The sequence below is a fragment of the Heterocephalus glaber genome, unplaced genomic scaffold (assembly GCF_053883595.1).
Source record: "Heterocephalus glaber isolate CG9 unplaced genomic scaffold, H.glaber_assembly_v1.0 deba00001608, whole genome shotgun sequence".
Taxonomy (NCBI): domain Eukaryota; kingdom Metazoa; phylum Chordata; class Mammalia; order Rodentia; family Bathyergidae; genus Heterocephalus; species Heterocephalus glaber.
Window position 1 is genome coordinate 14,207,640 of NW_028258379.1, and position 14,971 is coordinate 14,222,610.

Genomic DNA, 14,971 nt, shown 5'->3' on the forward strand with positions numbered 1-14,971 from the left:
TTCCAATCCATCCCGCCCTAGGAGGCAAGAATCGTTTTCTGATTGGTCTATTCCCTTCGTGCGTTTTGTTTCCGGTTCTGAGGCGCGGCACGCGATTGGAAAATTCTGCTCCCGGAAGTACTATCCTAGGCGCGTCTGCGGATTGCCCAGTACTACGGCGCAGGTCACCATCATGGCGACTCGGCTAGCTGTGAGTCGCTGTGGTCCTCTACCAGCAGCTGCCCGCAGAAGTCCGCTGGTCTCCTGCCGGAGGTGGTTCGGCGCCTCGGCAGACACCGTGTACGATGTGGTGGTGTCGGGAGGAGGCATGGTGGGCGCTGCCATGGCCTGTGCCTTGGGTAAGCGCTTCTCCAGGCCGATAGTGGCAAGGAACGAGGCGATGGGGATCGTCCGAGCCAAGGCACTGTTTGTACAAAGACTGAGCGGCCCGGATCTAGTGGTCCATTCCCTGTCCTAGAGGAGCCTCAGGGCCCTCGGACCTATGTTTGCTGCTTCAGAGTCGGTAGGGTCAAAAGTGGGCGGAGCCTTACGAGTCCGTCCGACTTGCGAGAAACACCTGCCCGGTTAGTTACGCGGTTGGAAGGCATCAGGTGTTCTCATTGCTACACATTCTTTTCAAAACAGCTTTATCGAGATATAATTCACATACTATAAATTTCACCTAAAGAGTACAATTTAATGTTTTTTAGTATATTCGCAGAGTTATGTAGCCATCGCCACAATTAAGTTTTAGAACATTTTCCTTACCCTGAAAGGAAACTTGAAACCCTTCAGCAGTCTCTCCCCATTGTTTATCAATTGACAGACATTTGAGACGTTTTCACTTTCAGCCTAATACTACTGTGAACATTTTGTGTATATATGTTTTTGTTATCTTGAGGCCTATCTTCCAACCAGTGGAATTGCTGGGTTATATGGTAATTCTGTTGAACGTTTTGAAGAATTGTCAAACTTTCCCACCATTTTATGTTTTCACCAATATATGAGGGTACCAATGTCTCCAGAGCCTAGACAGCATTTTTTTTTTTTTTTTTTTTTTTGCTGTACTGGGGATCGAACTCAGGACCTTGAGCTTTCTTTCGAGGCAGGCATGGCACCACTGAGCTAAATCCTGGGCCCTGGACAGCATTTTTTTTTATAGGGATCTTATTAGGTGTGAAGTGGTTTTGGTTTGTAGTCCCCTAATGACTAATGATGTTGAATATTCCTTATTATGGTTATTGACCATATGTATGTGTCTTCTTTGGAGAAATACCTATTTAGACCCCCCAGCTCCCTTGATTTTGCAGTTCTAGGAATGGAACCCAGGACTGCCATGCATATTCTACCACACAACTACACCCCAGCCTGACCCTTTGTTTTGATTTGGGCTACTTGTCTTTCTGTTGTTGAATTGTAAGAGTTCTTTCCTTCTTTCTTTATTTTTGTACCAGGGATCGAACTCAGGACCTTGTGCTTTCAAGGCAGGTGGCAGAACCACTGAGATAAACCCCAGGCCCAAGAGTTCTTTTATATATTCTAGGCACAAATCCCTTATCAGAATATTTGTAATTCCTTTCTTTTCCTTGATAGTGCTTCTTTGAAGCACAAACTTTTCTTTTTTCTTTCCTACCTCCTTCCTTTCCTTTCTCTTCTTCTTCTTTGGTACTAGGCATTGAACCCAAAGCTGTCACACTGAGCTGCATTCTCAGCCTTTTTTATTTTGAGATAAGGTCTTGTTTAGTTGCCAAGTTCTCCAGACTGGCCATAAACTTTCATTTCTCCTGCCTCAGCCTCCCAGAGTGCTGGGATTACAGGTATGCACTACCACACCTGGCTGAAGCACAAAGATTTAAAAAATTTAGGAAAGCATACTAAGGATTGAGCCCAGCTCTTCCTGCATGCTAGGAAAGCACTCCACCACTGAACAACATCCCCAGCCTTAAAATTTTTGTTTCTCCAGAGCTGGGGATAGAATCTGGAACCTATCACATGCTAGGCAAGGACCCTACCACTGAGCTACACCTCCAGCCCCATTTTAATTTGTTTTTTTTTAACTCAATTTTTTTTGGTGTTTTATTTTTTGAATTATGTAGCCCAGGCTGGTCTTGAACTTGTAGTGATCCTTCTGCCTTAGCCTCCTGAGTTCTGGGATCACAGGCATGGGCCACCATGCCTGGCAACCCTATTTTAAACTTTGATGCAGTCCAGTTTATCTTTTATCACTTATGTTTTTGGTGTTATAACTAAGATTTACCCAAAGATATACTAAGATTTACTCCAGTGACTTTTTTGGGTTTTTTTGGGGGGGTAGCAGGGAATCGAACTCTGGTCCTTGTGCTTGCATAGCAGGCAGCGAAACCACTGAGCTAAATCCCCAGCCCCGCTCTTTTCCAATGACTTTTTTATTTTATTTTTTGGTACTGGGGATTGAACTTGGGTCCTTGGATTTGTGGGGCAAGTACTGGAACCACTGAGCTAAATCCCTGGCCCTCCAATGACTTTTTGTAAAAGTTTCATAATTTCAGCTCTTACAGAAGTCTATGATCTACCTAATTTAGTTAAATTTTGTGTATCCTGTGAGGTAAGGACTCTGCCTTTACATTTTAATATAAGCTGCTCCACAGGCAGGGAATCTAGGGAGAGAAAGAGAAGGAAAGGAGGGAGGGAAGGGGAAGTAAAGAGGATTAAGATCCAATATGTACAGATTCCTAAACTCCACAATGAATATATTCGTTATGTACTGCTAACATAGACTAATAAAAAATTAAAACCCTCATTAAAAACTAAATATTGGGGGCCGGGGATTTAGCTCAGTGATTCCACCGCCTGCCTTGCAAGCTCAGGGACCTGAGTTCAATCCCCAGTACAACAACAACAACAAAGAACTATTAAAATAAAATTTAAAAAACAAAAAAACTAAATATTAAAATATAAAGGTAGGGCTGGGGATACAGCTCAGTGGCAGGTAGAATGCTTGCTGAGCATGTGGAAAACCCTCAGTTTGAATTCCAACAGCAAAAAAAAAACTTAAAAGCTGAAACTCTGGATGATTTGGAACTCTTTCATGAAATTTAGCCAGTGGACAAGCCTCTGCTTTTTCATGTGCAACACTGGGACTGAAGTGTATGATGGGCTCTTCTCTGTGGGAAGAGCGTTGGTCCTCACACTGGTCCTCTTCCTGCGACCACAGGCAGGTGGGGTTTTCAGGCAGACAGCTGCTTGGGTTGTCAGCCTTGATCATCGGAGCACATAGCCCAGTGAATGCTCTTTGTCAATAGTTTATATGCTGATTAAGCTTACTTTTTAGTTCAACATCTTTTTATTTTAGACAGTTGCTTTAAAACTAAAAAATTTCCAGTAGGCCTTCAATGCAGAATTTCCCTTACAGTCTGCTGTGTCTTCCTTGATTCTTTAGGCTCACACTAGTTTATGTTCAGGTTTGAAACATCTTTATTTCCCTCTCACATTATTTGAGTTCAGGAATGGTCCTGAAGAGCTGGTCTAGTGTTTTTTAAAAACACTTTCTTATAAGGCTTCTCTTCTCTTCTCCTCCCCTCCCTTCCTTCCTGAGATGGGATCTCACTGTGTTGTCCAGGCTGGCCCCAGATTCTTAGGTACAGCGATCCTCCTGCCTCAGCCTCTTGAGTAGTCGGGACTACAGCCATCTTAAGTAACTTTTCTGAAATGTTACATTAAATAGAAGGAAGAAAAAAAACCCACACACGCACATACCCCACCCCGCAACGGTGATCAGGACCTTGGGCTTTCGAGGCAGATTTGCTGCCAGTGAACTAAATCCCTGGCTCACCTGGGTATATTTTATAATGTGTTCAGAACCCTTTTTCTGTCAGTTTTCCCTGCCTGTCACACCTAACAGACATGCCATATCTACTTTATGGTTCTGCAACATTTGTGGATGGAAATAATAGCTATGAGCAAAGAAATATTATTTTGAGACAGGGTCGTGCTAAATTCCCACAATGGGAATGAACTTGTGATCCTCCTGCCTCAGACTCTTAAGAAGCTAAGATAAAATTCTTCTCTTTTTTTTTGCACATTGTATTTGCCAGTAGTGGCTTTTACCACTATTTGTTCCTAAAGCACATGGCACATAGCAAAGTTTGTTAGGGAAGGTTTACAGTGGTGAGTGAGGTGTATCCCTGGATGAAATAGTGGAATATGTTATTGCTTAGGGTTCTGTGTGAGTAGTGTTTACATTATGTGTCCTGTAAGAAATTTGTATTCTAAGGCCTAAGAAGTTAATCATATTTTTTCAGTTTATTTTTAAAATTTATTTATTTATTTATTTATTTTGGTACTGAGGATCGAACTCTGGACCTTGCACTTGCAAGGCAGGTGGTGGCAACACTGAGCTAAATCCCTGGCCCCTTTCAGTTTATTTTTATTTTATTTTATTTTAATTTTTTTTGTAGTGGGGATTGAACTCAGGACCTCATGCTTGCCAGGCAGGCACTGTGCCACTGAGCTAAATCCCTGGGTATCTATTTATTTTTTTGAGACGGTCTCACTAGGTAGTTTAGACTGATCTTCAATTCACTGTGTAGCCCAGGTTGGTTTGGAGGGCAGCAATCCTCCTGCCTCAGCCTCCTGAGTGCTGGGATTACAGGTGTGAGTGACTACATCTGGCATTTTGTTTTGGGGGTTTTTTTGTTTGTTTTTTTTTGAGTCACAGTCTCCCTTTGTAGTTCAGGCTGGCCCTGAACTCACTATGTAGCCCAGGCTGGCCTTGAACTTGTGGTGATCCTCCTGCCTCAGACTCCCAAGTGCTGAGATCACAGGTGTGTGCCACCATGCCTGTCTACATCTGGCTTTTTAAAATTTATTTTTAAATTGAAACAAAAATTGTACATATTAATGGTGTACTATGTAATGTTTTAATGCATGTAAATGCTGTATGTTTAGATCAGGTTAAACATATCTATCTCTTCAAACATTTATCATTTCTTCATGTTGAAAACTTTCAAAACTCTCTTCCAGCTTTTTGAAATGTCCAGTACATTATTATCCTACTGTGCAGTTACATTCTCGATTTTTCTATGACTGCATAAAATCTTTCTTTTTTTTTCTTTTAGGACATGATATTCACTTTCATGACAAGAAAATCCTGTTGCTAGAAGCAGGTCCAAAGAAAGTACTGGAGAAATTGCCAGAAACTTACAGCAACAGAGTCAGCTCCATTTCCCCCGGCTCTGCAACCCTGCTCAGTAGTGAGTATGGATCCTGTCTCGGCACAGCCTCCTTCCTCCTGGGCCTTGCAGTGCACTCTGCAGTGCAGTCCCCAGAGCATCTGTGAGCAGGGAAAGTCCTGTGTGGTAGGGGAAGAAGTGGCCAGGAAGTCTAGGGTGGAGCTGATGTTGTTAACGAATCAGATCCCGCTCTTCGCTCTTCGAGATGTGTGGGTCCATCCTGTATACCTCATTATTGTGGAACTGAATCTATGAATTAATTATGAACATTTGCTCTCCATTCCCAGAGCCATGTGTTACATAGTTTGTGGGGTGTAGATGAATGTGTTCACATAGGACCAGTTACTTAGCAGATTGTTTTGGGGTCTCTGCCAGATGTTCCTCCTGTCCTGTATGATGCCAGCCTGTCTATTAAATTCTTCCACCACTTTCTAGCCTCTTACACTGCTTCGTTTTCTTTGTAACACTTATTTACTACTTGACATTATGTATTTGTCTTTTGATGTTCAGTCTCTGTAACTAGAAGGTCAACTGCAGAAGATGGGTTCTTAAGATGATGAAGAAAAAGAACATGGGTTTGATTTGCTTTTTGTTTCCCTTTTTATAACATGATTTGACTTTTGGGGTCTTTTTTTGTGCTGTACCGTAGGGGACTGGGGAAGAGTAGCTTAGCTCCTAGCACCAAACAGGATGCAAGCAGAGAAGGATTTTTCTGACATAGGAGAGCACAGAAAACAACCTCTTACTTAGGCTGGAAAGACAGAAGGAGGGTGAAGTGTCTATGAGCTGGTTCCCATCTACAGACCCTTTCTTTTGTAGGTTTTGGTGCCTGGGACCACATCTGCAACATGAGATACAGAGCCTTTCGGCGGATGCAGGTGCCTCTTTTACCTTGTGCCCTCTGGCGATATGTCTTGGTCTGTCTTGTGTTAAGATATTGGAGTCCATACTCTCCAGGTTTTCTGTGAATGTGGGAGGAATCGGACAAAGTTCACTTTCAGTCTGATGAAGCCGGGGTGGGGGGGCAGACTTTGAGAATCTTCTCACTTCTCTCTGATAGTTGGTGACTTTATACTTCTGTCACTTGGGAAACCAATACTTGGTTTCTGATTAGAGTCATATTTTCTTTTACTTGACTTTCATGCAACTTTCTCTTTGTGTTTCCAGGTGTGGGATGGCTGCTCAGAGGCCTTGATAATGTTCGATAAGGATAATTTAGATGACATGGGCTACATAGTGGAGAACGATGTCATCATGAATGCGCTCACTAAGCAGCTGGAGGCTGTGTCTGGTGCGTCACCATCTCTTCCTCTTCTGTTTACTCCCTGGGAAGTGAACTCCTTAGGACTTCCTGCAAGAGAAGATTGCTTTTACAGATACTGAATGTCCGCTGTAAAGAAATCCTCTGACAGTTATCTCTGGGTTGTTCTTTTTCTTTTCTTTTCTTTTTTTTTTTTGGTACTGGGGATTGAACTTGGGACCTTGTGCTTATGAGGCAGACAGCGACACAGCACCCCCCCCCCGTTCTTTTTCTTTTTAACAGCTAGTTAGCCTGCTCTCTTCTTCCCTCCCTTTCCCTTTCGTACCCTTTTTTTTCCCCCTCTCCTCCCCTTCCTTTCCCTTTCCCCTTTCCTTTCTATTCTCTTTTCTTCCTCTGTGCCTTCCCCTTCCCTTTCTTTCTTTTGGGGATTGAACTCAGGGCCTTAACATTTAGCTACATCCACAGCCTGCCACCCTCTCCCAGTTTTTGAGACAGGGCCTTGCTAAGTTGCCCAGGCTGAGTTTGAGCTTGTGATCCTCTTGCTTTAGCCTCCCAGAGTGCTGGGATTATAACCATGTGCCACCATGCCTGTCTCTTTTTAATGGTATTATTCATGTCCAGTTTACATATCATAAAACTCACCCATTTAAGTGTATAATTCAGTGACTCTTAGTGTATTTGTCCAGATGTGCAATCATCACCCCAGTATCATTTTAGAACATTTCCTTCACCTGAAAAAGAAACCTCATACCCATTTACAGTCATTCTGTAGTCCCACTCAGAGTCTGCAACCACTAATCTGCTTTTTGTCTTTCTACTTGTTTTTGTTTGTTTGTTTGTTTTTGGTACCGGGGATTGAACTCGGGACCTCGGGACCTTGCGCCTTTAAGGCAGGCACCAGAACCACTGAGCTAAATCTCCGGCCCTGTTTTTGTTTGTTTTTTGAGACAGGGTCTTGCTATGTAGTTCAGGCTGGTCTTGAACTTGAGGCCTCAACCTCCTGAGTGCTGGGATTATAGGCATGTGCCATCAGGCCTGACTTGTCTTTCTAGATTTGCCAAACGTGGACAATTCATATGAATAGAATTATATAATTGGTGTTCATTCAAGTCAGACTTCTCATACTGAGCATGTTTTTGAGGTTTCTCTACATTGTAGCATGTATCAGTACTTTATCCTTCTTTATTGCTGAATAGTGTTCCATTGTATGAATATACCAAATTTTGACAGATATTTGGATTGTTTTACTTTTTTTTTAGCAATTGCAAATAGTGCCAAGAATATTTCATGTAGAAGTTTTTGTGTGAACATGTTTTTTCTTTTTTTTGTGTGTGTGTGTGAATGTGTTTTCATTTCTCCTGGTTAGATACTTATCCTTGAAAGTAGTGTTGCTAGTGTTCTAGGTCTAGTCTTCTCAGGAGCTGGCAAACTGTTTTCTAGAGGCTGCACCATTTTCCTTTGCCACCAATGTTAAGAGTTCCAGTTTCTCTATATCTTTGCCAATAATTATTTTCCTTTTTTCTTTTATTATCATAAGTAAGTATACTTGCATGTGTGTATGTATGTGTGTGTGTGTGTGTGTGTGTGTGTGTGTGTGTTTGCTGGGAATTGAACCCAGGACCTTGTACCTGCTAGGCAAGCACTCTACCACTAAGTTATACCCCCAGCCCTCCTACCCCCTTTTAAAGTTTTATTTTGAGGGGCTGGGGATTTAGCTCAATGGTTCTGCTGCCTGCCTCAAAAGTGCAAAGGTCCAGAGTTTGATCCCTGGTACCAAAATAAATAAATAAATAAATAAATAAATAAATAGTTTTATTTTGAGATAGGTCTTGGTAAGTTGTCCAGGCTGGCCTGGAATAATGCAGTTCTCTTGTCTCAGCTTCTCCAGTAGCTTGGATTACAGGCATGAGCCACTAAGCCCAGCTAAATAAAGGTTCACCTTCTTGGTTTACTTATGATTGGAGAACATTTTGTTTTGTTTTCTTTTTGTAGTCTCAGGGAACTAGTCCAGGGCTTTGTGCATACTAGGCAAGCCCTCTACCACTGAGCCACCCCCCACCCGTTTTAAGAAATTATAGCCATCTTTGTGAAAGTGAAGTGGTATCTCATTGTACTTTTGATTATATTTCCCTAACGAATAATTTAAGTGTCTTTTGATGAGTAATAAGTGTCTTTTCATGTGCTTATTGGCCACGTGTGTACCTTCTTTGGAGAAATGTCTGTTCAGAATCTTGCCTTTTGTGTGTAGTGTGTGCATGTGTGTACACGCTGGGATCTAACCCAAAGCCTCCTGATGTTAGGCAAGCTACTGTACCACTGAGCCAAGATTCTCAGCCCTTCTTTTGCACATTTTTAAATTGGGTTGTCTTTTTTTGTTTTGTTTTGTTTTTTGGCAGTACTATGGATTGAACCTGTGGCTTTTACACTGAGCTACATTCCCAGGACTTTAATTTTTTATTTTGAGAAAGAATCTTGCTAAATTATTAACTTGTCCAGGCCAGGGTTGAACTTAGGATCCTCCTGCATTAGCATCCCAAAGTTTTGGGATTATAGATATGTGCCACCATGCCAGGCTGTCTTTTTTATTTTTGAATTATAAGAGGTCTTTACATATTCATAGGAGAGAGAAAAATTAGAAATAGTTTAAATGCTTTTTCATATGGAATAATATTCATGTAATGTGCCACAGTGTAGCTTTTAAAAATAATTTAGGGCCAAGGGTACAGAGCTCAATGGTAGAAGTGCACGGCCTGGGGTTTAATCCCCAGTGCTGGAAAAATTTTAAAATATAATTAAATAAATAAAACAAAGCGCCTGCCTGGCAAGTGCGAGGTCCCTGGTACAAAAAAAAAGGCTGGGGTGCACCTCAGTGGTAGAGCACATGCCTGGCAACCATAAGGCCCTGGGTTCCATCCTCGGTACCACAAAAACAAACAAAGATTTTAAAACCTTCTTTTCAAGCTGTTTGGAAATATACAGTACACTGTTATCTGTAGTCAGCCTTCTATGCTGTGCACTCCAGAACTTATTTCTCCCATCTGATTATAACTTATTACCTCATGATCAGTATAGAGAATATTATTTTTTAATAAGAAAAATAAAATGATTTCCAGTGGAGAGAACACTGTTGCAGTACAGAAGATGTTGATCCTGTAGTGTGCCCACGCTGTCTGCTCTGTGTGTGTGTGGGCGTGTGTAGGTGTAGAGTGAAACTAGAAGAAAAAGAATGCTCCAGGCTGGGATCCACTTGAGAGCTCGAGGACATTTTTGCTTGTGACACCGAGTCCTGTCTGTGGCTTCTTCTATTCGTCAGCTGTCAGAATATATCATTGATTGCTTGAGTCACTTTTTCTTTTTAACTTCCTTTTATTTTATTTATGTATAATTTATTTATTTATTTTGGTCCCAGGGATCGAACTCTGGACCTTGCTCTTGCAAGGCAGGTGGTGGCACCACTGAGCTAAATTCCTGGCCCTTAACTACCTTTTTAGATCTTGTTTGGCAGTGCATAACAAAACATTACTGTTCTGGCACATTGTCTGAGGTTTGGTTCTGGCTTTTCCCTTGGCCTTGTGGCCTGCCTTTTTAATCTTTTGTTTTCTTTCTCTTTTGGCCTCCCCAGATCGAGTGACGGTTCTGTACAGGAGCAAAGCTGTTGGCTATTCCTGGCCTGGCCCATTTTCCATGGCAGACTCCAGCCCTTGGGTCCATATTACCCTAGGTGATGGCAGCACCCTCCAGACCACATTGTTGGTAGTTGAAGATTCTTATTTTGCCAGGGGTCTTGCATGTGTACACCCTGTCCTACACTCTAGGGACTCTGTAAGCCAATCTGTCTAAGCTGTATGGAGTTCAGGCAAGGCTTTTGGTTATAAGTGCCCAGTCACCCTTTGGGTTGGCCAAGATTGAGGGGGTCTTAAGTCCTATGCAGGAAGCAATTTCATGGCCATCTTAGGTCACGAAATGATAGGATAGCTGGGCCTCACAGGTACGGAATCATTGTCAGCAATTGAGGCTGTTCTTTTCCTCTCAGGATCCCATTGTCATTCATCTCCTCAAAGCTCTCATTTTTTTCTCTTTGCTCATTACCTTTCCCTTTTGTGTGGCAGCCATTCCCAACCTCACGTCAGGACCATTCGGCTCCATTGCCCGTCCATACTGAAACTTTCCTCTCTAGTTTAAATCTCAGGGGGATCTACCTCAGGTTTAACCTGGCTGGCATTTCTTGAGCCATATGTCCACTTTGACTCCATCAGTGGAGGCAGAAGGTGCATATTGTAGGGCTCCAGTCCAGGGCTATGAGACAGGCCTGATGAAAAATTTCCTGCTATTAGGGAAACTTTAGGCTGGCCAACAGTTGGAACTAGAGTAATTGTTAGGGGCAAGAGAAAATTCTGGAGCATGTGATATATGCAGAGGCTATAAGACTTAGCAGGCTCTCATCTCCATGTAGATTGGTGCTGATGGTCACAACTCAGGAGTACGGCAGGCTGCTGGGATCCAGAATGTCAGCTGGAACTATGACCAGTCTGCTGTAGTGGCTACTCTGCATTTATCTGAGGTAAGCTCTGGAGCTGCCACTTGGGACCCTACTCATAGGCCCCAGGTATTCTCCACAAGAGCCTTTCTTTTTTCTTTTGGTACTGGGGATTGAACTCAGGACCTTGTGCTTGCCAGGCAGGCGCAGCACCACTGAGCAACATCCTCGGCCCTAAGAGCCTTTCTTTTCAACATTACAGGCCACAGAAAACAACGTAGCCTGGCAGAGATTTCTTCCCTCAGGGCCTATTGCTCTGCTCCCGGTAAGAGGTCATTTGGCTAGTCTGTTTAGAGGTGTACCTTCTTCTTTACAACTTCACTTTCTCAGCCCCTTTTATGGTTTCAAGGGAACATACCTAGCCTAACATTGTTTCCGCTTCTCATCTTTTGTGCTCGAGAGCCCCCAAGTTCCTAAGAATTTTAGCCTTGGTATTGATGTTCTTCTTTTGACACAGCTCTCAGACACCTTGAGTTCCTTGGTTTGGTCCACATCCCATGACCATGCCGCACAGCTGGTCAGCATGGACAAGGAAGAGTTTGTAGATGCCATCAACTCTGCCTTTGTGAGTATCACCTGTCCGGCCGATGATAGCTTGTAGGGGTGGGTTCAGAAAGGTGGTTTTAAGTAAGAAGGACTAACCAAGCAGCTGCCCTTTTGTAACTAACTTAATCAAGATTATGCTGAGGGCACAACAGAAATACAGTAATGCTCTTCTAGGGTTGTGGGCTGCTGTTATACTGATGGACACAGCTGACTGGTGGTGGTTAGCACTGCTTTTTTTGAAGCTGTATACTTTGATCATTTTGAATAATTCTAGTAGGTCCCAAGTACCTGAACCTTTGAAACCTGATTCACTGGAAGTGTGTGTTTGTGTGGGGGGGAGAGTGAACCCATTTTTAGCACAGAGCTTAAGAGTAAACTTTGTAGACAAACATAGATGGGTTCAATATTGATTCTAATAATCTCCTGAAAAACAGAAATAGTTACCACCAAACCCTCAGGACTGAATAAAGATATTTAAAATGGGAGAAATGGGTTGAGAATGTAGCTCAGTGGGAGAGTTTTTGCCCACTATCCCCATGACCCTGGGCTTAATCCCCATACAATAAAATAAAAATAAAAACTAAAATAAAGTGAGATAATTTATGTAAAATCCTTGGAACATATTTAATACATTGTAGATTTTCAACAAATTATTAATTATTCTGGAGTAGACATAGTCTGTAGATATTATGGACACTTGTATTTTTGGAGCTTTTACTTCACACTTACCTAAATTCATCAGTAGCACTAATTGGTAATATTTACTATGTGCCAGGCTTTAGAGTTTTATAGATATTTTTCTTAATTTAGTTAACCTTTGAGGTAGGTAGTAGTATTAGCCTCATTTAGAAAAATTAGGAACTTGCCTGAGGTCACAGAGCTAGGGCAAAGCCAAGTTCTGTAATCAACCTGGCCCTTAAAGCTTGTGTTTTTAACCAAGCCTCACTAAGAACTTCACAATAAAGAATTATATTCCACTGCTCTGTAGTAGCAGTAAGAAAAAAAGGAACTGAACATACTGAAGTGGTTTCCAAGGTAAATGATGAATGCTACCTCTCTCTGGGTCATTCAGTATGTATTCCTGGCACAGGCCTAACACCTTTGTAGCACATTTATTCAACAATAATTACAAGGCCTTCTGTGTAGCAGGCTGTAGAGATAGAGATGGATGAGACAGTCCCTGCCTTCAGGAAGCTTGTAGTCAGGTGTGGAGAAAGACTTGCAAATGACAATCTAAGTACAGTGATAGAAGTATGCACAGGGTGCTGTGGCAGCACAGAGGGGTAAAAACACACAGCGGAGGGCTTGGGGGATGGTGCTCAGGTGTTCTGAGGTATTATCCTGGTGGAATGGGTGGTTGGACATTCTAACCAGAGAGGAGTCCTCCAGACGAGAAGATAGTGTAGGATGAGCTACCCTGGCAGATGCATCATTACTGGTGGTGGGGCCTGGCAAAAGGTGCTCAAGAGGTAGGCAGAAGCCAGCTCAGGGCAGTTTGCCCTGCAGGGAGTCCTGGAAAATTCTACTTTGCATTTGTTTAAGAGGTTTGTCACTCACAGCTCAAGAATAGATTGGGCATGTTAGGAAGCATTACCCTTAGCCTTGGTTGTAAAAGGGTTTCCTTGTTGAGTTTCCTGTTAGTCACTGATGAGATTTCTCCTGGTTTGTTTCGTGGGTGATGCTCAGTGGAGTGATGCTAACCACACCGACTTCATTGGCTCTGCTGGCAGCATGCTGCAGTATGCTGTTGCTCTTCTGAAGCCCTCTAAAGTCTCAGCTCGCCAGCTACCTCCAAGTGTAGCCAAGGTGGATGCCAAAAGCAGAGTGCTCTTTCCGCTGGGGTTGGGACATGCAGCTGAGTATGTCCGGCCTCGCGTGGCGCTCATTGGGTAAGACAGTAATGGAGCAGGGTCGTTCCCTCCTCACTGGTGCTGGAGGCCACATCTGAATGCTGCTTCATTCACAGGGACGCAGCCCACAGAGTCCATCCACTTGCAGGACAAGGTGTCAACATGGGCTTTGGGGATATCTCTAGCCTGCTCCATCACCTCAGTACCGCAGCCTTCAGTGGAAAAGACTTAGGTAAAGATTCAGGCATCCAGAGATCAAGAGTTAAAGATCAGGGCCAGGGGTTTAGCTCAGTGGTTCCGCTGCCTGCCTCGCAAGCACAAGGTCCCGAGTTCCATCCCCAGTACCCCCCAAAAAAGAGAAAAAGAGTTAAAGATCAGAACCCCAGAATAGCCCTCAATAGCAAGATGGGGTCAATATGATGTAGATGGCATCTAGATCTACATCAAAATGATGTAGATCTGGGTTGCTAGGAGGAGGAAGAAGCCTTTGTTCTTGGAAAAGGGATTTAACCTTCCCTTTTTTCTCCAGGCTCCATGAGCCACCTCACAGGTTATGAAACAGACAGACAGCGTCACAACACTGCTCTCCTGGCTGCTACTGACTTGCTGAAAAGGCTCTACTCCACCAGTGCCACTCCACTTGTGCTGCTCAGGACGTGGGGCTTGCAGGTCACTAATGCTGTGTCTCCACTCAAAGTAAGAGGCCACTAGTGGTTTCCAAGATTGTTTTCTTGACTGTAACATTATTTTGTCTGCCATGGCCAGTGGTTCTGAGCAAGAGTACTTGCTGGGCTTATTGTCAGGGCCCATATCTAAGTGATAACTTGATATGAAGGGCTGAAGAATGGTGCACAGGGCCTTGTAAAGATGAACAAGTTTAGGGGCTGGGGACTTAGCTCAGTGGCACTGTGCCTGCCTGGCACAAGGTCCTGAGTTCGATACCCCCCCAAAAAAGACGAAAAGTTTAAACTCCTTTTGCTGCTTGGCTAGCTCCTTCTCTGAGATACTTTCTTTTTTTTTTTTTTTTTGGTACTGGGGACTGAACTCGGGACCTTGCACTTTCGAGGCAGGCGGTGGAACCACTGGGCTAAATCCCCGGTGAGATACTTCCATTTAAAGATTTTTTTTTTTGCTGAAATAAAACAGCGACTCTTAGGAAGAATATCTCTGTGACTGTTTTTGCTTTGATCACTTTGGATATTTCATTATAAGTACTTTACTATTTTTACTTTTCATTTTGGGGCAATAAGGTACAAGGAATTGAACCCTGGGCCTTGTGCATGTTCGGCAAACTCTTACCACTGAACTATGTTCCCAACCCTGAGAGCATCTGCCTCACGTCTCCTAATCTTAGTATGTGAGTGCCACTCACTTTGTTCCCCTTTTCTACAGGAACAAATTATGGCCTTTGCCTGCAAATGAGTGCTGTCTTCTGGAGATTATGTTGATGAAAAAAAGAACATCCTACCTCGTGATCATCACCTATACTTCCAAGATGTAATTTAATAAATTTATTTTACATCAGGGTTCTTGTCTTTTTCTCCTATGGAAACTATGCCTATGAAACCTAAAGGACTGAAAATTTGCT

At 43.0% G+C, this 14,971-nt stretch overlaps 1 protein-coding gene across 1 annotated transcript; it reads left to right on the forward strand.

Annotated features, from left to right (window-relative positions):
* The first annotated feature begins 132 nt into the window (after positions 1-132).
* Coq6 (coenzyme Q6, monooxygenase) lies at positions 133-14,909 on the forward strand. The gene is made up of 12 exons (XM_004837218.3): positions 133-338; positions 5,076-5,210; positions 6,009-6,067; positions 6,357-6,480; positions 10,073-10,203; positions 10,904-11,011; positions 11,190-11,252; positions 11,445-11,552; positions 13,220-13,422; positions 13,500-13,615; positions 13,913-14,079; positions 14,776-14,909. Exons 1-12 carry the CDS (start codon positions 173-175, stop codon positions 14,803-14,805), a joined length of 1,410 nt encoding a protein of 469 aa, XP_004837275.1. The 5' UTR covers positions 133-172; the 3' UTR covers positions 14,806-14,909.
* The last annotated feature ends 62 nt before the right edge of the window (positions 14,910-14,971 follow it).

Coding starts and splice junctions, on each gene's coding strand:
- Coq6 (XM_004837218.3), top strand. CDS start 173: ATGGCGACTCGGCTAGCTGTGAGTCGCTGTGGTCCTCTACCAGCAGCT. Junction 11,253..11,444: donor GGCCTATTGCTCTGCTCCCG/GTAAGAGGTCAT, acceptor CTTTTGACACAG/CTCTCAGACACCTTGAGTTC. Junction 13,423..13,499: donor CCTCGCGTGGCGCTCATTGG/GTAAGACAGTAA, acceptor CTTCATTCACAG/GGACGCAGCCCACAGAGTCC.